Source organism: Salvia hispanica, chromosome 2 (genome assembly GCF_029641045.1).
Source record: "Salvia hispanica isolate PSC_SH4W2 chromosome 2, Shi_PSC_v1, whole genome shotgun sequence".
Classification (NCBI taxonomy): Eukaryota; Viridiplantae; Streptophyta; class Magnoliopsida; order Lamiales; family Lamiaceae; genus Salvia; species Salvia hispanica.
In genome coordinates this window covers 26,183,770-26,207,466 of record NC_142693.1, presented here as the reverse complement: position 1 = coordinate 26,207,466, position 23,697 = coordinate 26,183,770, and the positions used below count along the sequence as shown (strand labels likewise).

At 36.1% G+C, this 23,697-nt stretch overlaps 1 protein-coding gene and 1 pseudogene across 2 annotated transcripts; both read left to right on the top strand.

Moving 5' to 3' along the window:
• The first annotated feature begins 1,529 nt into the window (after positions 1-1,529).
• Positions 1,530-10,236, top strand: LOC125189869 (uncharacterized; annotated as a pseudogene). The gene is made up of 8 exons (XR_016135335.1): positions 1,530-1,824; positions 2,108-2,187; positions 2,459-2,672; positions 2,775-2,917; positions 3,652-3,795; positions 4,746-4,765; positions 4,935-5,269; positions 8,808-10,236. The product of XR_016135335.1 is annotated as an uncharacterized LOC125189869 (transcript).
• Positions 10,237-11,793: 1,557 nt separating this feature from the next.
• Positions 11,794-20,328, top strand: LOC125190900 (receptor-like protein Cf-9 homolog). The gene is made up of 6 exons (XM_089065410.1): positions 11,794-12,530; positions 12,625-12,768; positions 13,963-14,109; positions 14,199-14,339; positions 15,038-15,401; positions 19,240-20,328. Exons 1-6 carry the CDS (start codon positions 11,900-11,902, stop codon positions 20,150-20,152), a joined length of 2,340 nt encoding a protein of 779 aa, XP_088921536.1. The 5' UTR covers positions 11,794-11,899; the 3' UTR covers positions 20,153-20,328.
• Positions 20,329-23,697: the final 3,369 nt, after the last annotated feature.

Here is a 23,697-nt window from a genome sequence, read left to right as displayed (position 1 = left end):
TAACTTGAATAAAAAAAAAATCAAAATTCTCCTTTTATTTTATGCAACCATAGGCCCTTTATGTTTTAGTATGTAAACATGCTAAAGCATTCCAATTACACACAAATAACCCTACAATTAAAATATTCAAGCAAATACACAACGTTTTCCCCATAACTTTAGAACTTATCCTTCCTCCTTAATGATTCGAGAATGAAACCATGTTTAAACTATGATATATTAATCTCATATTTACATAATTAAACGCATTTCAACACATTAGATGAAAATCTTATTTTAGAAGTCATGACTCATGTTCTATTTAGTGGAGCTGCAGTGACGTCCAAAATGTTAGATTGAGGTATAATTACTTGGAGAAATGATACTAATTATTCGTATTCAATTGGATTCGCCGCTATGGAGCTGTAACCCACTTGTAAAAATAAGCATATGAAACAAAAAATATATATTTAGTTAAAATTAATAAATAAGACTTTAGTGGAGCCGTAACTTAATTTAATTTAAGAAAAACTTTATCTAAATTTTATTTAATTCGAGACAAGATCAAATAATTTCACTATATTACATTGTGTAAGAGAAATTGGTGCAGCTTTTCGCCAATAAAATATTGACCTCAAGTCAATTGATAGAGACATTTATTAGCAAATACCTCTATGGAAAATATATTTCCATATAAATCCAAATGTTTCGTATTTCATGTCAAAATGCTCCCTACTATACGTTTATATTTACATTCAATTTTGTATTCATATAGTGAGAATGTGAGAATTATTTCAAAGCTTGGATTGGAAATATATACAGTTGATTTTTCTCCCTGCCAAAACTTTTCTTAGCATGGAAAAGGACATTGACTTGAGTACTTAATGAGTTATGAAGTCAATTAAATACTTATAATTTATAAGTCACTTTATAATTTGAGGAGTATAATTTATAAGTCAATCTTCGTCCAGTGTCTGTGATAGGTGTTAAGTGAGTTACCTATGTAGTAGGGGCATTTCTTTTTAGCACAGATTTTAAGAAAAAAATTGTGTTACGTGAGTTAAATAAATGGATAATAAAGTAGGAAAGGAAAAAGGTAGATAGATGAAGAAAGAATAAAGTAAGAGATGTAAATAAGAGAGAAGATAGATTGTTGCTTTTTGCTTAAAAAAATAATGACTCAGCTATGACAATCCAAAATGAAATACAACTCAGCTAAAGAAGGACGGAAGAAGTACATGCTATCACTGGTAACATTTGCAGCATTAATGAAAGTCTCAATTTTCTTAACACATTAAAATCACATCCACAGGTGGCAGGAGATTTCTAATGTAAAGTTGATACGCAAAATCAGAATTTCACAAAAATTTATATATTATTAATTACATGAAAATACCCCAAACATAAATACAAAATGATTAAGACTTTATCCCACTTGAAAACTTCAAACCATATTTCCAATTCTTTCCAACTCATTTCCACCACTATAAAAACACATATAAAGCTGGTAGTTTCAGAACTCCAGAATAAGCATTTATAAAAATCAAGCCTAATGGAGAGATCTTCCCAATACACCCTTCTTCCACTCCTTCTGATTCTTCATTGTCTACAAAACTCTTTACTTTCCATTTCAGCAAATACAAATATCAACACAGATCTTTCTTCTCTTCTTACCTTGAAATCCCACATAACTCCCAACCCTAATAACATAATCATGAAAAATTGGACCTCTGAAGCCGGTGTATGTAGTTGGGTCGGAGTCACTTGTGATTCTCGTTATAATAGGGTGACTCAGTTGAATATATCTTCAATGGGACTTGTTGGAACCATCCCACCTGAAATCGGGTATCTTTCTTTTCTTGTTTCTTTAGATATGAGCCGGAATTTGTTTCATGGTCCTATCCCTCCATCTATTTTCAACATGTCAAATTTGGAAGTTTTGAATTTGAGGAATAATAGTTTGTTTAGTAGTCTACCATTTGATATGTGCAAACACAATTTGCATAGACTCAAGAGACTTCTTATGTCTCACAACGAGTTGTTTGGGGAAATACCATCGAGTTTGGGGAATATTACACTACTCAACTCAATGTTCACAACTTGAGTATCTTTCTTTCTTTGACAACAGTTTTAGTGGACACGTGCCAACGCAAATCGGGAATATTACACTACTTCAGTTTCTAAGCTTTGGTGCCAACAACTTTACAGGTAAAATTTACATACTGATCTATTTTAATTAGATTCAACTTGAATATTGCATTGTCATAAGTTTATTGAGTATTGAGAAAATTGTGCCTATATATACGAATATATATTTATCTACAGCTCTTAATTTCTATGTTTTCCATTTGAATACTAGCAACATGCCTACATATCCATATTGGTCTAAAAATGACTTTAATTCTTTAATTTCTATGCTTTCCATTTGAATACTAGCTACATGCCTACATATCCATATTTATATTTAAAAAATTGGTAGGTAATATTCCAGAAGAGATCGGTCATCTTACTCAATTACAATCGTTGAATTTGAGAGAAAACAAGTTCTCAGGCCCTTTACCATCGACTATTTATGGCATGACTTCGTTGGAGTATTGTGACCTTGCATTGAATGATTTGAATGGATCATTGTCAAGAGATATTGGAAATATGACATCCTCGCAGAATAGGGCTTGAAGACAATAATTTAACTGGTATATGCATTTTAATATAGAATGTGTAAAACAAGATATGGTTTCTGTTTGTTATATGGTGAATCACTTGTTGAGTTTACGGTTTAATCACAAACCCTATAGGTGAAATTCCAAAAGAGATCGGCCGTCTTACTAATTTCGAGCGATTGAGCATGTGTTGCAACAAAATTAGTGGTCAGTGCCAAGAGAACTTGTGAACTTGACAGCCATGGTTGGCATATACCTTGGCTATAATGCTTTAAGTGGTACGATTCTAAATCTTCTCTTCCTTAATCATCACACTTTAACTGATGGTTAATGAACCTAATTGATTTTTTGAAACGATTAAATAATACAGTATATACTTAACGTCTTAACGTGTAAATATTTGCATTGAAAGAACTAGCTACAATAATATTAATATATTTTAATATTATCATAACAACATCTACTCATTTTGTTCAATTAAAATGTCTCATTTTTCTTTTTTGTCGGTTCCAATAAATATGACTTGTTTCTAAAAAATAAAACCACTTTTATCTCCATTTTATTTTTAGCCCTAAAATCTCATGTTGTCCAAAACACGGGTCAATCTTCCTTGCGACGGAAAAAGTACTTTATACATGGATCTAATTCAATTGGTTTTCACATTTTCTAATTTTTAGAATCTTCTTATTTGGCATCCCTTTCAATCAATCAAAATTATGTTTTTACGAAGAAGCTTGAAGTAAATGTGCCATAAGAATGATTATATTGATATTTAGAGAAAAAACACTAGAACCTTAGTTTCTTGAAATCAATTTTTTTTTCGGGATAATATAGAATCTCACTTCATTAACAATGAAACTCGTTATTTATAATTGGTTCGGAAACCCTAAGACCTTAAATGTAAATAAAATTAAACTACGAAAATTAAAAATAAATTGGGAAAAACAATAAAAAAAACTAACTCTGCTAGAACAGCAGCATTCTTATTCTGCATCACATGTCATTGTTGCAGGTCCTATACCAAAAGAGTTGGGTCGCCTTGTGAATTTATGGGAACTCCAATTGAAAGAAAACTTCATCAACGGACCAATACCAAAGGAATTTTGGAACATGACTTCACTTACCTACTTATTGCTCTACACTAATGAATTAACCGGTATGATATTCTCTTTCTCAGTGCTACATGCACGTGAGCGTGCGTGGTGTAATACTCCCTTTGTCCCATAATAGATGTCACGCTTTCATTTTTAGTTCGTCCCTATCACTTTCATTTTTAGTTCGTCCTTCAGAAGATGTCACATTTCATTTTCTTAGAAAAGTTTCGTCTCACAATAATATTTCACTACAAAAAACTCGCAATTTAGTGTCGGATCAAGTACAGACGGATCCGTTAACAATAAGCTTGTTAGTAAAAAATATTAGTGACGGAATTGTCCCGTTACTAAATTTACTATGACAGAAATCAAAGGCGGCTAAAATTAGGGACTAAAATTTTCAGTTGCTTATCCGTCACTAATCCCTGAAATTTCTGTTGCCGTCACTAATTCTGTCACTAATTAGCATTTTTTTTAGAGAATATAGTACTAATTTTTCTCTTTATTTAACACATAAAACAACATCTCATAAAATCTCATGCCATTACCTAAGTGTATTATCTATTATGGACGGAGGTTGTACTTAGTTTTACCGACCATGTAGATAATCGTTACATGTCAATGAGATTTAATAAAATTTTGTAGAGTGTGTGTGAGTTGGCCAAGTGGTAGTGGGGTTAATGTCTGAGGCCAAAGGTCTCAGGTTCGAGTCCTTCATGGGGCGGCCTTTAAATTTCAGTTATTTAACCATAAAAAAAAATAAAATAAAATTGTAGAGTTTAAATATTGTGCACCTATTGATCATCTGTATATAAAGGAGACGTTACACAATCTTACTATGCGGGGATCTAGTTCTAACTTGCATACCACTTTCATTTATCTTTAATTCTTTTTAATAATTTTTTTTATTTATTGAAGTTTATTTTTAACTATTTACGAGGAGTAGTAATAAGCAAGCAGAGTACGTATATCATTATTCCAGTTGGATTTGTCAAAAGTTGATTATATGCAGGTCCTATTCCAAAAGAGATTGGAAACATGACACTCCTTTTCCGCCTATCTCTCAACAACAATAATTTAAGTGAACTTTCGAGGTATGATAAATGCCACGGAAAACCAGATTGATGAAGAAGCAGCACATTGGTTTTTAATATTTATGGAGTTGAAGCTTACATTGAAAGGATTGGATCAGTTATTGGGGCAACTGCTGACAACATTTACAACTATCGACTTGTCCTCCAATAGATTCTCTGGGAGCATTCCACCTTCTCTGGGAGATCTTAACTCTCTTAGATACTTGAATTTGTCTCACAATACCCTCATAGGACATATACCGCCATCTCTTGGAGATATGAGATTACTCGAGTCGTTGGACCTGTCTTCAAACAAACTGGATGGAGATATTCCAAATGAATTGGCAAGGTTGACATTTATTGGAAAGTTGAACCTTTCAATGAATAATCTTGAGGGAAAAATACCACACTCTACTCAACTTTCCACATTTGGTAACGAATCATATGTGGGAAATATAGGATTGTGTGGATTTCCATTGACGAGAAAATGTGCAGGGAGTGATGGAAAACCATTCATTCCTAAAGGAGAAGAAGAAGATGATGATGATGAGTATGGATTTATAGATGGATTTGGGTGGCGAAGTGTGGTGTTTGGGTATGGATGTGGATTTGTAGTTGGGATTGGAATTGGTTACATGGTTATAAGAAGCGGAAGGCCAAGATGGTTAGTGGAATTCTTTTTTGGAGTTGGTTATAAATATAAGACGAAGAAGAGACGCAACAGAGCTGCACCAACACGAAGGAGAACTTAGGTTGGAAGACAAAAGGAGGATTGTGTGCTCTTCTTGTGTTTAATTTTGAACTCTTTCTTGAGTTGTTTCGAATTTTCTGTCGTACTTACTTTTTTCGTTTTTGGATGTCGTCATGAGAGCTTGTATTCGAGTTGTATTTCTATTTCTTTTACCTTGTTTAATTGTTAGTTCTGTGGTTTTCTCAATTTCAAATTTTGAGTTGTTGAAGTATATGAAATTGATTCCTTTGACGCCTCTGCATTCCACAATATGTAGATAATATATCAAGAGTCCTATTTCAATAAATAAAACAAATAAAAAGGAAATTGGATCCTAACTTGGAATAAAATAACAAATCAATAAAGAAAACAATTAGAATTCTAAATCAGCTTTGATAAACATGGTAAAGTGACTTGATACTAATCACACTATTATCTTCAACAGTTCATATCCCTTAGCAACATTCACTGCATTGTAAATAATTTGCCGTCCGTTCTCCCAAACGCCGCGCAACGTAACGACCTTACCGTTATGCCTAAAATCCATCGTGTGATCGTCATAGTTTCGGTTAGTCTCACCCAAACTCTTCAGCCACGGAGCTCCTAGGACCACGTCTGGTCCATCAATGTGGAACACAAATAAATCAACAACAATCTCATGTCCTCGAAATGATAACTTGGTGTTTTTACACTTTTGCCCACATACCCACGGAAAGGATTGGTTGGCCACATGCACACAGAAAGGATTGATTGTTGTAACCTGCAACTGAAATTTCTGGACAATATTCGGATGGATGAAATTATGTGTACTGCCGCCACTGATCAAGATTTGGACATGTTCCCCCGAAATCGTACCTGTTAGAAATTGGCCACACACATGAACTTCGAATTTCCACTCATGAGGAAAGATAAAGAAAAGATAAAAGAGATTTATCATCGACTGGGGCCGCCCTAAAAGAGTTGTGATAAAATAGAGTAATTGTGTAATTGAGACAAACAGAAACGTAAGGAGACACAGATTTATGTGGTTCACCAACGTTGTGTTGGCTACATCTACGGGCGGGAGAACAAATTAAATTCAGATTGTGTTTCCACGGACAGGAGAACAGATTAGATTCAGATTGTGTTTTCAGATTATAGATTTATGTACCCTACTTCTATATGAATACGCACACCAGACGGGCTAGGCCCAATACAACAATTAGGATGGCAGCAAGCAATACAGATTTAAGGCATACTTCGACGTGGGATAGAATTTATTGCTTTTAACCGTACCTGTCACTTTCATCACCCGGGGAGGGTCGAATCTCTGCTTCACGTCCTCCAAGAAATTAGGCCACGACGTCAGCAAATCGTTATCATGTTGGTATTGGAGCCAATTGGACGCCGGGTGTTCAAATAGTAGCGCAACTAAGCGCAGACGGTCCTCTTTTGAGAGCTGAAAATAGTCGAAATACGATTGCACCTTGTAAATCCAGCCCGATGTGTCGTCTCCGTTGAATTTTGGAGGATCGATGCGAAGATTTGGCCGCCTTGCCTTGGCCTCCAATATCGAAAACAGCCGGTCCGCTCGGTGTGAGAAGGCAACAAATTCTCGTCTGTTGGAGCGAAGTTCCGAAGATATACATTTTATGGATAACACAAGATCTTCTTGAAAGTTGGTGTTTGAAACATCAGCATGAGTTTCTCTTGCCATGTGTTTGAAGGGGTGAAGGAGAAGTCAAGAGAAGATTAGGGTTTGCGAAAAAGTTAATCTAGTTCGTGTTTATTTGAATATCACATGTTTTAGGTCATTAATTATACATTACTTATCTTTTGTGTCAAGAAAAGTTAGGAAGATGGCTTACTCTGTGAAATTCAATTAAGATATCAAGAGAAGATTAGGGTTTAGGAATAGTTATCTTGTTCGTCTTATACATATCTTTTTTGTCAAGATAAACAAACACACATTTAGGTCATTGTATATTTCTTATCTTTTGTGTGAAGTAATCAAGAAAAACTAAGAAGATTGTTTATCTTTGGTGGAAGATTACTTGCGTTAGTTAAATTCAACTAACTAATTTACCTTATATAATTAAAGTATAGGGTCGCGTTCAAATAAAACCAACCTTCTAATCCAGAACTCAGAACTATCTCAATATTATGTACTAAAATTATCAACACAAAGACAAAACTCTCTCAATAGATTTGTGTTGATAAAATTATGTCTTTGTGTTGAGGTTTAAATTTACATGTTATGTTGATAAAATTATATACTCCCTCCGTCCCATTGAAGATGACCCACTTTCCTTTGTAGTTTGTCCCAACCAAGATGACCCATTACCAAAAATGGAATCCCCTTTATCTCTACTTTATCTCTCTCTCTTACTTTACTCTCTCCACTTAACACACAAAATAAAGTTGCATAAAATCCCGTGCCGCCCAAGAAAGGAGTCATCTTCCTTGGGACGGAAGGAGTATATATGTTGAGAAATTTCCAACATAAGAATTAGTTAGCATTTGATTACAACCCTTAAAGTATATCTTTAAATCAACAACAATAATAATCATAATAACGATGAGATAATAGTGATAATAATATATTTAATCAAATTATCCATGGTATTTTGAATTAAGATGTTTTTAATAAATTATTAATTGAAAAAGTCATTAATAATTAATTACTAGTAATAATAATCATTGCTAATTGATAAAACAATATTAATAAATTATAATAAACAATTGTTATTTTTTTTGTAGTAACTATTTTCTTAAGTAATTATTAACCGATTATATAATAATATATTAGTAAAAAATTAATTATAAGAATTATAAATAAGAATATCGATCTAAGAAAAACTTGGAATAAGAATTCTCACATGTACTTTTCATGCTAGGGGGCACGGTTTGATCCTCTCATCCTCTTGTCTTGTTGGCCCATTGGTCTCCATCGCAAGCCCATGTCATGTGCTCTAACTGATTCAATGGAGAGATCACATACATTCAACAAAAATTGAATTCATATATTAGAGGCCCAATTAAAAGGCCCATTTCTATAAGTTTGAAGTTTGAATAGGAATACTTAATACCATGGGCGGACACTGAAATAAACATGAACAGGGGCTAAATTTTCAAAATTTTATTAAAAAATATATTTTTAGCTAATTTAAATTATTATCAGGGACTTTTATACACTAATATGTAAAAAAATGTGAATAGATTTTAAGATTTTATAATAGAAAAAAATTAAAAAATCGGATTCATTACCACCAACATTTGTAAATAAATCAAGGGTGGTTAATTTCGCACTACATTCTAACAACTTAAGTGGAAAGATTCCACCATCCATTTGCAACTTGGGAACCCTCCAAACCCTCTTTCTATCAAACAACCATTTGGAAGGAGCAATCCCAAATTGTCTTGGAAACATGAGCACATCTCCGTTAATCCTTTATTTGAATGCAAATAATCTTAGTGGTGTCATCCCATCAACATTTACAAAGAATTGCAGTCTTAGGTCAATTAATCTGAATGGGAACAGATTGAATGGAGCACAGCCCCAAACCTTAGTTAATTGTCATGGTCTGTGGCACCTCGTCATTGGTGATAATGAAATACGAGGTAAGTTTCCCTTCTGGATGGAAACACTCCCTCAAACTTCGAATCCTCGTGTTGAGGTCAAATAAGTTCAATGGTACAATGTGGGTGGCTGCAAACTCAAACATTGAGAATCCGTTTCCAAAGTTGCAAGTCTTGGACGTATCACATAACGCATTTGTCGGCACTCTACCCGATAGATATTTCAGAAACTTTCGAGGTATGATAGATGCCAATGAAAAGCAGACCGGTGAGGAAAATTTCTTTCTAAGATATATAGAGTTGACGCTAACTTTGAAAGGAATAGATCAGTTATTGAAGCGACTACTGTATACCTTTACAACTATTGACTTATCCTCCAACAATTTCTCTGGGAGCATTCCACCTTCTATAGGGGATCTTAAGTCTCTTAAATACTTGAATCTGTCTCACAATATTCTCACTGGACATATACCCTCGTCACTTGGAGGCATGAGTGAGCTCGAGTCATTGGACTTGTCTTCAAACAAATTGGATGGAAATATTCCGAGTGAATTTGCGAGTATGACATTTCTTGCGAAGTTAAACCTTTCAATGAATAATCTCGAGGGACAAATACCACTATCTACTCAACTCTCAACATTTGGGAGTGAATCATATGTGGGAAATGTAGGATTATGTGGATTTCCATTGACTCAAAAATGTAGGAGGGGTGACAAAAAACAACTGTTTCCTCAAGAAGAAGGCGATGATGATGATGCTTATGTATTCGTAAATGGATTTGGTTGGCAAAGTGTGGTGACGGGGTATGGATGTGGATTTGTGGTTGGAATTGGAATTGGAATTGGTTACATGGTTATAAGAAGCGGAAGGCCAAGATGGTTATTGGAATTCTTTTTTGGCGTTGGATATAATAATAGTAAGATGAAGAGAAGAAATAGAGCAAAAGCAACAACAAGGAGAAGGTGATTCAAGACAAATATTGTGCTTTTCTTGAGTTTCATCTGTAACACTAGCGTGGTGGGAGCATTTAATGTAGTATGAAGTTTGGCATATAATACATCTTACAAATATACAGTATTGTATTTCCATGTTGGGTTACTCTTGTTCAGAAGAATTAATGATTGTTACTATTGTGTGATTAAGCCCTTGCATGCAATGGCGGAGCCATAAATATAGCTTGGAATGACAAAAAGTGAAAAAATAAATAGTGCATAGATGCTAAAATTTCATATACGATTGAGAAAAAAAAAACCACTAAATCATTTGTATGAAATTTAATAGCCTCTCTCTAGTCCAGTTAATTGTCTTATTTTGTCATTGTCATCTTGTCCTAGTTAATTATCACATTTCACTTTCACTATATTTACTAAGTGGACCTCATATTCTACTAACTCATTTCAATCATAATTGTTCAATTGTTAACATATCATTTAACAAAAAATCGAATTCATATATTAGAGGCCCAATTTAAAGGCCCATTTCTATAAGTTTGAAGTTTGAATAGGAATACCTAATACCATGAGTGGACACTGAAATAAACATGAATAGGGGCTAAATTTTCAAAATTTTATTAAAAAATATATTTTCAGCTAATTTAAATTATTATCAGGGGCTTTTATACACTAATATGTAAAAAAATGTGAATAGATTTTAAGATTTTATTATAGAAAAAATTAAAAAATCGGATTCATTAGGGGCTTTAGCCCCTACCTCATTACATATAGGTCCGCCCATGCCTTATACCCAATATACAGTACCCGATCCCGATCTTGACCCCGATTTTTGCACGTCGCATGCATCCAATACTTGACGGGTATTGGGTCAGGTCAGGAATTGCATGATATCTGCTATCCGTTTTGACAAGGCTATTCATGACATTTAAATCGAACTTGAAGAAATATATGAATTAGGAAGAAATGAAATGTATATAATGTTTACTGAATACAACAAATTATAACGGAATTTTGAGCTAAAGAACACAAGGAGAAGGCGTTGATTGAAGTGGTCTTCTATTTTTTCCATAAATGAATATATAAAAAGAAAAGACCAAGTCTTCTTGATATTGTAAGAAGACTTAATTGGGAACTCTTAGTCAAAATATGTCTATACTTCTCTATAAATGATGATTATTTAATTTTTTTTCCACTAACATTTTCCACAATTTTCTGCAGCTAATTCACGCAAGAAAATTCATGCAGTTTAATTTTCGCCATGAAATTCCTGACCTCATTCAATAGATAGAAAATTAATTTATTTTATTCTCGAAATTGTATATTATCACATAAATTAGAATGGCATAGTTAAATTATTAATAAACAATTTATTAAATAATATTAAAGTCCCATCACTTTCTCATGTCACAATTTATGAATGATAACACCACAAGTGGGAAGACTTCACCAAGTCTTCGGCAATGAATGTCCTCACAAGTCATGACTACGATTGTGGTACTCAATTTTGAATATTATTCCCACTTTCACATTGTTGGCTTGTTTAATTTTAATATTTGGTTATATTTTAAACCCCAAGTGATTTATATATACATACATAACTAAATAAGGTTGCATTAGGTGAGACAATATCCACGTACCAAAATCTAGACTAAATCTCGGCCGTTTGATGAAGATGGAGGGCTAGGATTATTTCATTAACAATTTAAGGTAAATAAATTTACTATAACTTTTTTTTCAAAAGCGAATCAAGGCTACCAACAAAGAAAAAGGATAACACACGTTTGGTGTCCATATAGAGAGGTATCTTAAATCTTGTCTTGGTTCACTATTAACACTTTGAAAATCAAGCCTAATGGATAGATCTTCCCATCTCTACCTTCTTATTACATCACTCTTACTTCTTCAATGGCTGATTGATTATAGCTCAGCCAAATCAGATATCAATACTGATCGTTCTTCACTTCTTGCCTTCAAATCTCAAATATCTTTTGATCCCCATAATATATTAACCAAAAATTGGAGCTCTGGAAGCAATATCTGTAGTTGGATCGGAGTTACTTGTGATTCTCGCTATCACAGGGTGACTCAGTTGAATATATCTTCCATGGGCCTTGTCGGAACCATCCCACCTGAAATCGGAAATCTTTTTTTTCTTGTTTCTTTAGATTTGAGCGAGAACTCTTTTCGTGATCCTATTCCTTCATCTATTTTCAACATGTCAAGTTTAGAAGTTTTGAAATTGAGGAATAATAGTTTGTCTAGTAGCCTATCAATTGATATGTGCAAAGACAATCTTCATAGGCTCAAGAGACTTCATATTTCTTACAACAAGTTGTTTGGGGAAATACCATCGAGTTTGGAGCAGTGTTCACAACTTGAGTATGTTTCTTTAACAAGCAACAATTTTAGTGGACGCGTGCCAACACAAATTGGGAACTTGACATTGCTTCAAGAGTTATATTTGAGTTCCAACAATTTAATTGGTAAGATCTTATCTTCATGATCTCAAGACTTCCATATTACATATGTACAAACTCATATATAATTGGATATTTATTTGGTGTAATTTACTCGCAGGTAATATTCCAAAAGAGATCGCTACTCTTACTAATTTAGGAAGTTTGGATCTGAGCATCAACAACTTTGTCGGACACGTGCCAAGAAAAATTGCGAACTTGCCAATGCTTCAATCATTGGACCTTAGGACCAACAAGTTGAGCGGTAAGATTTTCTCATGCTCTTAGTTTACTAGTTAAAAGTTTAGCTAGTCTAATTATATTCTACATCTAATTTTTGTTTTCTTTTTCAAATTATATTTATACTCGGACAGTTATATACCCCTTCCGTCTCAGCCTAAGTGAGACGTATTTCCTCTTTTTGGCAACAATCAACTCATTTTTCTCTCCTACTTTATTCTATTATCTCTTCTACTTTATCCTCTCTCTTACTTTACTATTAATATTTTAATTCACTAAAACACCATTACCTAAATTTTTGTGCCAAAATAGAAATGTGTCTGCTTAGGCCAGGACGGAGGGAGTATATGACTGCGTTTTAATTTCCGACAACTTTACAAATTAACAGGTAATATTCCAAAAGAGATTGGTCATCTTACAAAGTTACAAGGATTGGGCATGGGTTTCAATGAGTTTTCAGGCCCTATACCTGTAACTATTTAGAGCATGACTTCGTTGGAGTATTGTGACCTTGCATCGAATCATTTGAGTGGATCGTTATCAAGAGATACCGGAAACATGACATCCCTTCGTAGAATAGGCCTTGAAGAAAATAATCTAATTGGTATGAGCATATCACTTGTTGATGCTTAATTTGAGCAAAGTTTATGATTTCTATCATAATCTATAGGTGAAATTCCAAAAGAGATCGGTCTTCTTACTAATTTCGAGCGATTGAGCATGTGTTGCAACAAAATTAATGGTTCAGTGCCAAGAGAACTTGGGAACTTGACAGCCATGATTGGTATATACCTTCACAATAATGCTTGAAGTGGTACAATTCCAACCCTTCCTCTGTTCCATCAAATTTCATTGCGTTTATCGCTACTGAAATTTGTGAAGATCAATTTTTTTTCAACATGAATGATTCGTCTACATCACATGTCATTGTTACTGCCGCCGTCCCACATTAGGGTCACATTTATTGTGGGCACGGATTTTAAGAAATGTAAAAAAAATGAGTTGAATGAGTTAGTAAACTATGAGTCTCACTTATATATAATAGTTTTATAATAAAATGTGAGTTGAATTGGTTGGTGGAATGTGGGGTCTCCTTACCAATTATGAAAAAAGTTAAATGTGACTCTTATTATTGGGACGGACTAAAATGACAAAATGTGACTCACGGAGGTAGTATTTGATAACTACATTGATCTTACAAGATGTAAATTTATTGCAGGTCCTATACCAAAAGAGTTGGGTCGTCTTGTTAATTTGTGGGAGCTCCAATTGAATTACAACTTTCTGGTCAATGGATCAATACCAAAGGAAATGGGGAACATGACATCCCTGTCTTATTTATTGCTTTCTAGTAATGAATTAAGCGGTATGATACTTTCTCTTTCCTAATGTTGAGTAACATGTTTTAATTCATTCCAAAAGAAATTTATGTTTGGATGATTTGTAATCTCACAGGTGAAATTCCAAATGAAATATTTCTTCTCAATAATTTATTGGATTTGAACATTGGAAGCAATCGACTTAGTGGATCACTGCCGAGAGAAATTGGTAACACAACCATTCAAAATATGTGGATTTACGAAAATAATCTAAGCGGTATGATATGATTTCCTATCTCAGTTTGCTTTTTCATAAAATAATGCAAGAAATGTGGAAATAATAGTTGTGAGGCAAACAATTCCCACGTTGGAGAATGAACAAGAGTTGCAAGTGTATAAATAGGCTATCCCAATTCCATTAGTGTGAGGCCTTTTGGGGAGTACCCCAAGAGCAAAACCGTGAGTGCTTTGCCCAAAGCGGACAATATCATACTAATGTGGAGTTCGGGTGTGCGCCACCGAGACCCAACAGTGGTATCAGAGCCCCTGGTTCAGGGCTGGGCCTGTGTGGCTCGGGGTTCGGTGGTTGCGCTTGCAAGTTCTCCAATGTCTCTGCGTGAGCTCGACCAAGACCAGTGGTGACCGGTTGACCTGTAACATGAGGCACACATGTGGTCTTGGACTGGTGGTCGAGTTGCAAGTGTATAAATGGGCTATCCCAACTTCATTAGTATGAGGCCTTTTGGGGAGTACTCCAAGAGCAAAACCGTGAGGGCTTTGCCCAAAGCGGATAATATCATACTAATGTGGAGTTCGGGTGTAAGCCACCGAGACCCAACAATAGTCATTTTGGATAAACTGTGCTCAATCTTGGTACAAATATACTCATCTTTGTGTATCAATCATGATTCTGTGAGAACCATAGATTTACATATTTCTCAAAACTGAGACTTAACAAACATAGTAAACTTACAGGTCCAATACCATCCACCTCTGTTAATGAATCAAGGCTGATTAATTTCGCACTACATTCCCACAACTTGAATGGAAAGATTCCAGCATCCATTTGCAACTTGAGATCCCTCAAAATCCTCTATTTGTCAAACAATAGTTTGGAAGGAGCAGTCCCAGATTGTCTTGGAAACATGAGCACATCTCTGTTAATCCTTTATTTGAATGCAAATAAACTTAGTGGTCTCATCCAATCAACATTTACAAAGGGTTGCAGTCTTCCAATTAATCTGAATGGAAACAGATTGAATGGAACACTGCCCCAAACCTTAGTTAATTGCCATCGTCTGTGGGACCTCGACATTGGTGATAATGAAATACGAGGTAAGTTTCCTGATACGAGGGGACTCGTATCGAGGGATAACTGCGAGAGATCGCAGAGAAGATATTGGTTCGTTCGCGGGAAGATTCCCGTCGAGCAGCCAACTATCGTTCAACTAAGGATTTTGATAATGTAAATTGCAGATAAAAGTAAAAGACGATAAAAGATAAATTATATTTCTTCAATGAATAATTCAAAAGATAACAGAGCTCCTATTTATACTAGGAATAACCTAAACTTAATGATCAAGAAATAGATATTCTAATTATATAAGAAAGATATGGAAAATCACTATACTAATTAATAAAGATATGGGGATATTATGAAGGGAAATTGGTCTCTAAAATCATGAACTTTGCCTAAAATTTGGTATTTCCCATGAACTTTGAAATTGGTATATAATATCACAAACTTTGCATTTTGTTTGGTATTTCCCAAACCCACTCAAATAAGATATTTTCATCAAAATCTTATTTAATATAGGCAACCTTGATATGTTTTATAATATTTGAAACCACTTTTTAAGTTCATAACACGTAGCATAAAAAGTCACGTTGAAAACTACGTTGATTTAATTGTGTCAAGTATGATAAAAAAGCCTCGTAAGTTAGTCAAATATAGCAATAAACATGCCGTGGGAAATACCAAACAAAATGCAAAGTTCGTGATATTATATACCAATTTCAAAGTTCATGGGAAATACCAAATTTTAAGCAAAGTTCATGGTTTTAGAGACCAATTTCCCTATTATGAATATGCTCGTATCAACTCCCCCACGGTTAAAATTCACCTTGTCTTCAAGGTGGAAACCAATGAGCAATGAGGCATCTCGGCTCCGAAATTCGGCTATCAAGAAACACAACATAAAACTCCTTACGCTCATCAATCTTCATTCTCTGACCATGACCCAGTAAAATTACATCTCTAAATCCATATTTCGTGTGCTCGAATTTCTCACTTAGGCAACTCATCAACCCCTTAAACACTCCCAAAATGGCCACATTTGTTGGAGAAATTGTCATAGTCCTGCACATCATCTTCAAAAATGTGTATATAAGAGAAGAAATGGTTCTAGTCCTCCCATTCACCACGATGCCACTACCTTCTATCACCTTCTCTTGTGCATCTGCAACTTTCCTTCCAGCTACCCCATCTTTATCCTGATTCTTTTTCTTATTCTTCATAATTGATTCTTTGCCTGATCTATGCAACAAAATCTCCTCATTACCATTTCCCTTTGCCTTCTTAGGAGTCCCTTTGTTGCACTCATTAGATTCATCAGAATCATCATCCTCAGACACCATATCATCACATAAGAGCAAATCTAATAACTTAAGAGCAGACTCTTGACGGTTTTGCTTAATTGAAGCCTCTAAAGCTATCTCCTCATCCATTGATATTCTAAGAGCAAGAGCAAGTTCCGGCTCCCAGTATGTAGTCATGCCAAAGAATTTCCATCCAGTTGGCATCTCAAAAAATATCAGATTCGTGTTCTTAGCTACGACATCAAGAGCCGCTGATGTGGGCATGCTCTGTGCAACTCCTTTAAGTCCACCGAGAAAATAGGATATAGCATGAACAACATATGCAACTATAATAGCAACAAAATCAGATGGGGAGACAAAGAACCCTTTTCCGAAATCCATATTGTGGTCAACATCTCCATCTGCTGCCGCGCCAAACTCTGGCAGGTCCGGATTGTTGTCTGACTTGCTCAACCCCACACGAGCCACTAGTTCCCTTACATATATCAGATGTCTTTTGCCAAAATCTTCTTTGGGAGCACAATTAAGCAAGGAGCTTTCCTTTGCACCCAGCTCTTCCACAAATATACGTTTAGCATAAGCTCCAGCAACACCATGAAGTGCATAACAGCAGAAAGTTAATTTGAAATATGAAAATAGCTTCCTGAAAGTCTGGAAATCTAAAATAGACTTCCTCAATTTGACATAGTCACTTGCTGTATCAAAAAAATCAACGTCTATCTGCTCGTCTGAGCCAATGAAGTTACCCAATTCAATTTTGGAGATATCCACCCCAGGTAGGTCATCAGCAGCATCCTCCCGAAGGTCACCATGCTCCTCCTTGTTGATCTTGGAATCTTCAACATAAGTAACTCCCGAGATTTCCAACGAAATATCAAGGCTGAAGTCTTTAACATCATCAGTTAATAGATCCTCCCTCGAAAACAAGGCCAATTCCGTCAAGTCATACTCATGAAGGTCGTACGGTGGATCAGGATCAGGTTGGAGATTGTCGACCTGGCGATCCGCGGCATCTAAAGGTGTCTCAAATTCAGCAATGGTCGCTATCAGATTGACTTTCGCTTCAGTAAGGTTCATCTGCGCATCCTCGCGCGCAAGTATTATTGGATCGCGCTCTATGTCCTCCATTCCAGGCATACCAAACTGATTGGTGCGAGGAGGGATTAACCTAGCATCGGCGTCGAGCGCTGAATAAAAAATGAATTGAAAGACGCATCCTCACCATGATTTGGATTTACTCTATCATTAAAACTTATATCATCCGAATTGTGAAATTCCTCCATAGCTATTCTCTTGCCGGAAGAAGAACTAGAGCAGTCGCATTTCACACTCTCTGAAATCTCCATGTTTATTAAACTGGGGACAACAACAAGTACAACATGAGGGACCAATGTTGGACTGGTATTGGGGCCACCGGGCTGGGAGATCACGGCTAGTGGGGGCGGGTCATCGTCTAACAATTCGCCCTCATCTCCATTGATGTCGGAGCTGCACGGAGGAACTGGTGGGGGCAGATTTAAGGGCAGGACAGCAGCTGCAGCGGGAAACGGGGCGGCTGTGCGGCAAAGGCTCCTCGCAGCGTGTGGATCGCCCGGCGACTGTCCGTATGGATCGCCTAAAAGACGTTCATTTGCATCCATCCGTGACACCAATTGCTCGACATCTGCGGTCAAGCGCTCAAACTGTGAAACCAAGGCAGCCAACGATAGGTTCGGTTCCAACTCCTGCGTCACCGGATCATGTGGCATGCCGAGAGGCTCCATATGGCCGATATCATTGGTCGTTGAATGATCTTGCCAAACTGGGGGATCGAGAGGATGCCAATATAACGACAATGGTTGGTAGTAGTCGATGGTCGGTAGGTTGTACTGGTAGGGCTGCGTCCATGGGTAGTGTGGAGTAGTTGTCATCGCTGCACCAGAATAGTGCGACTGATTATATGCGGGGTCTGGATCCGGTTGCGGCTGTGCTGGAGGTCGAAGTATTTCAACGAACCGATCTGTGTTGTCAAGCCGAGTCTCCAGATTTGAGACAGCCGCCATATCTGGATAGGAGTACCCAAATTGCACGTCTTGTCTCCTGGGGTACCAACACGATGTGGGGCTCGGCATGGGCAGCGGCAAGGGGAACTGTCTGTCAAATTGGCGATGGTGATAGTCGGCGTAGTTGTAGGAATTCATGGATGAAGGATGAAGATGATTGACGGTGGTAAATAGAGACAGAGAGGTTGAGGACTGGATGAAAGCACCAGTTGATACGAGGGGACTCGTATCGAGGGATAACTGCGAGAGATCGCAGAGAAGATATTGGTTCGTTCGCGGGAAGATTCCCGTCGAGCAGCCAACTATCGTTCAACTAAGGATTTTGATAATGTAAATTGCAGAGAAAAGTAAAAGACAATAAAAGATAAATTATATTTCTTCAATGAATAATTCAAAAGATAACAGAGCTCCTATTTATACTAGGAATAACCTAAACTTAATGATCAAGAAATAGATATTCTAATTATATAAGAAAGATATGGAAAATCACTATACTAATTAATAAAGATATGGGGATATTATGAATATGCTCGTATCATTTCCCTTCTGGATGGAAACACTCCCTCAACTTCGAATCCTCGTGTTGAGGTCAAATAAGTTCAATGGTACAATGTGGGTGGCTGCAAACTCAAACATTGAGAATCCGTTTCAAAAGTTGCAAGTCTTGGACGTATCACATAACGCATTTGTCGGCACTCTACCCGATAGATATTTCAGAAACTTTCGAGGTATGATAGATGCCAATGAAAAGCAGACCGGTGAGGAAAATTTCTTTCTAAGATATATAGAGTTGACGCTAACTTTGAAAGGAATAGATCAGTTATTGAAGCGGCTACTGTATATCTTTACAACTATTGACTTATCCTCCAACAATTTCTCTGGGAGCATTCCACCTTCTATAGGGGATCTTAAGTCTCTTAAATACTTGAATCTGTCTCACAATATCCTCACTGGACATATACCCTCGTCACTTGGAGGCATGAGTGAGCTTGAGTCATTGGACTTGTCTTCAAACAAATTGGATGGAAAAATTCCGAGGGAATTTGCGAGTATGACATTTCTTGCGAAGTTAAACCTTTCAATGAATAATCTCGAGGGACAAATACCACTATCTACTCAACTCTCAACATTTGGGAATGAATCATATGTGGGAAATGTAGGATTATGTGGATTTCCATTGACTCAAAACTGTGGGAGGGGTGACAAAAAACAACTGTTTCCTCAAGAAGAAGGCGATGATGATGATGCTTATGTATTCGTAAATGGATTTGGTTGGCAAAGTGTTGTGACAGGGTATGGATGTGGATTTGTAGTTGGAATTGGAATTGGTTACATGGTTATAAGAAGCGGAAGGCCAAGATGGTTATTGGAATTCTTTTTTGGCGTTGGATATAATAATAGTAAGATGAAGAGAAGAAATAGAGCAAAAGCAACAACAAGGAGAAGGTGATTCAAGACAAATATTGTGCTTTTCTTGAGTTTCATCTGTAACACTAGCGTGGTGGGAGCATTTAATGTAGTATGAAGTTTGGCATATAATACATCTTACAAATATACAGTATTGTATTTCCATGTTGGGTTACTCTTGTTCAGAAGAATTAATGATTGTTACTATTGTGTGATTAAGCCCTTGCATGCAATGGCGGAGCCATAAATATAGCTTGGAATGACAAAAAGTGAAAAAATAAATAGTGCATAGATGCTAAAATTTCATATACGATTGAGGAAAAAAAAAACTACTAAATCATTTGTATGAAATTTAATACCCTCTCTAGTCCAGTTAATTGTCTTATTTTGTCATTGTCATCTTGTCCTAATTAATTATCACAATTCACTTTCACTGTATTTACTAAATTTCATATACGATTGAGAAAAAAAAAAACTACTAAATCATTTGTATGAAATTTAGTACCCTCTCTAGTCCAGTTAATTGTCTTATTTTGTCATTGTCATCTTGTCCTAATTAATTATCACATTTCACTTTCACTGTATTTACTAAGTGGACCTCATATTCTACTAACTCATTTCACTCATAATTATTCAATTTTTCATTTCGTGACTATTTCTGGCTTCATTCAAACTAAAAATATGCAACAATTGTTAACCTACCATTCAACAAAAATTGAATTCATATATTAGAGGCCCAATTAAAAGGTCCATTTCTATAAGTTTGAAGTTTGAATAGGAATACCTAATACCATGGGCAGACACTGAAATAAACATAAATAGGGGCTAAATTTTCAAAATTTTATTAAAAAATATATTTTAAGCTAATTTAAATTATTATCAGGGTCTTTTATACACTAATATGCACAAAAATGTGAATAGATTTTAAAATTTTATAATAGAAAAAAAATTAAAAAATTGGATTCATTAGGAGCTAAAGCCCCTACCTCATTACATATAGGTTCACCCATGCCTTATACCCAATTTACAGTTGACGTACTTGGATTTTGCTTGGTTTTAGAAAGTAATCTTGTATGATTTTGATCACATTTTGTCTATTATCGGATATGATTATGATTACTTCTCTATTATTTTGGTATTTGACCATTTTGTTAAGAATTTGTAGAAAAAGGTACAAAATATGTGGATGTGCAGCAGCCTTGGTTTGAGACAATATTAACTGGAGATTTTGAAGTCCAATCAGCCCCTAATGTATATCAATCTCTTCACCTTCGAAAGAGCTTCGCGTGGGTATTTTGCACGCCTCAATCGGAGTTCGGTAGAAGAAGTTATGGCCGTTACAAGAACACTGCGCGTTCCAGAATATTTCACGCTGCCGGGTGAATTAACCACCCGGCCGGGTACGTTGTTCTGCGCGGAAACAGTCAGAATGTGGTCAAAAATGACCACCCGGCCGGGTACGCTATTTTGGCCGATTTTTATGCCAAAAACGTGATTTTTGATGGGGATTAAAAGGATGAACGCATAGGTTTCATCATTGAACATTCCACCGCCTACCACACACTCCACACTTCCCCAAGAACACCTTGAAGAGAGATTTGAAGATTGAAGACTACAAATCGAGAGATTGGAGTCTCTAATCCATAGAATCATTCCAAAGGAGTATTTATTTGCTTTCTTTGATGTATTTGATTGAATCCATTGTTTTGGTTTTCATGATGAACATGAGTAGCTAATTTTATTATGGAGTTTTGGTGAAGACTACAATGGATGTTTGTGATTAATTCAAGGACTTCTTTTGATTGCTTAGCTCTTGTGATTTCTTTGTTCATTCTTGTGCCTTTTTAATTCAATTTCTTAGCTACCAAATGGGTTTATTTACCTTTATAGTTGTAATCGAGAGATACCTATCTAGGTTTGATAAAAGAGTGAACATCACTTTGATAATCTACACCCGAGAGAGGGGAACCTTAGTGAGGGCTTGGGTCTTTTGTTCTACGGAGTTAATCTAAACATATTAGAAGGAGACTTCAATATTAAGGGTTAATCAACGGGGTGAGTACACTCGCGAGGGGGCTCAACCTAGACTAGCGACTTTCCTAGTAATCCTAGAGACATAAAATGGTTAATCAAAGTTGTTGAATCAATCACGAGACAATTCCATTGTAGTTGGATCCAAAACTCTACTCTTCTCTTTCTCTTTGTGGTATCTTTTCACTTGTGTTTATTTCCTCTTGTCACTCTTAATTTATTTTTCATTGTATATGCTTATAGTAGTGTTAGAACAAAACCATTTCTCTTGGATTGTCTAGATAGTAATCGAAATTTGTTCGTGGTACTTGAGTTGATACAATCTTGTCTCTGTGGGATACGATACTCTTGCTTACTAATTGCTACACTAGTCTCGTACACTTGCGGGAATTATTTGTGTTAAAATAAGTCGAGTCAAGTTTTTGGCGCCGTTACCGGGGACAATTTTGTGTCAATATAGCTTAATATCGTGATAATAATAGAGATTACTAATCTAGATTTTATCTGCTTTATTTTTATTTTTATTTTTGAGTTCTTTAATCTTTGTGTTTCCTTGGGCAAGTTGTATGCACACGCGTTCTAAAGGTCCACCTTTAGAGCCAATCGATCTAAAGATCGAAGCATCCAACAGGAAGAGGAACGCACAGAGGAGGTTAAACCAAAGGATTCGGGTATCTTCACCCGGGCATAGGCGTCTACCTTCTCCTATCCAGAGAACTCCGTCACCCAGTCCATCTCCACTTCCATCTCCCATACAGCACGAGCCGCGGTCTCCAATTCTAATGGCAGACGAGGAGAACAACAATTTTGAAAACAACAATGAGAACAACGAGGAGAATAACAATGTGGAACATCCCGATCCCGTTGTCCATCAACTTCTTCAGCAAATGGCCGATATGCAAATGCGTTTGGATGCACAGAATGTGAGACCAGCACCCGTGCAGAATTTGTTTGCATACAGACGAGTGGCTAACCCCCCGATCAACAATGGGGGAATTGCAGCCAACAACTTTGAATTGAAGCCGAGATTGATAAACAGGGTAGAAGCACATGCATTTGGTGGAACAGGTTCAGAAGATGCCAACAAGCACTTGACCAAGTTCATACAAATCAGCAACACAGTTAAGGCTAATGGGGTCTCAGATGATCAGATTGAAAGGGTTGGCAGCGGAAGCGCTCACATGAATCAATTACATAATAATACGATCTATTTAGCGGATTATTTAGATAAAATCTATTCGCGTAATTATCACATGTATCATGCTCATAACTCAAATAAAAACATGCTTTAAATTAATTAAATCCTAAAACATGCTTTTCTAGGGTTTAGGCATTATACCTTAATGATTCACCGAAGAATCGAAGATATTTAGCGCCTTCTCCACGTGAAGATCTTTAGTACAAAACCACGGATCTTCTGTCTGGTTCCCGGACTGTGAACTGATATTAGGAGTGGGCTGATCTCACCAGTGCACTAGGACTTAAATAGAGAAGACAGAAATCCTTTTCCTCCGAGGAGAGGAAAAATCGCCTACTCCCTATACGGGGGGTGGCGAA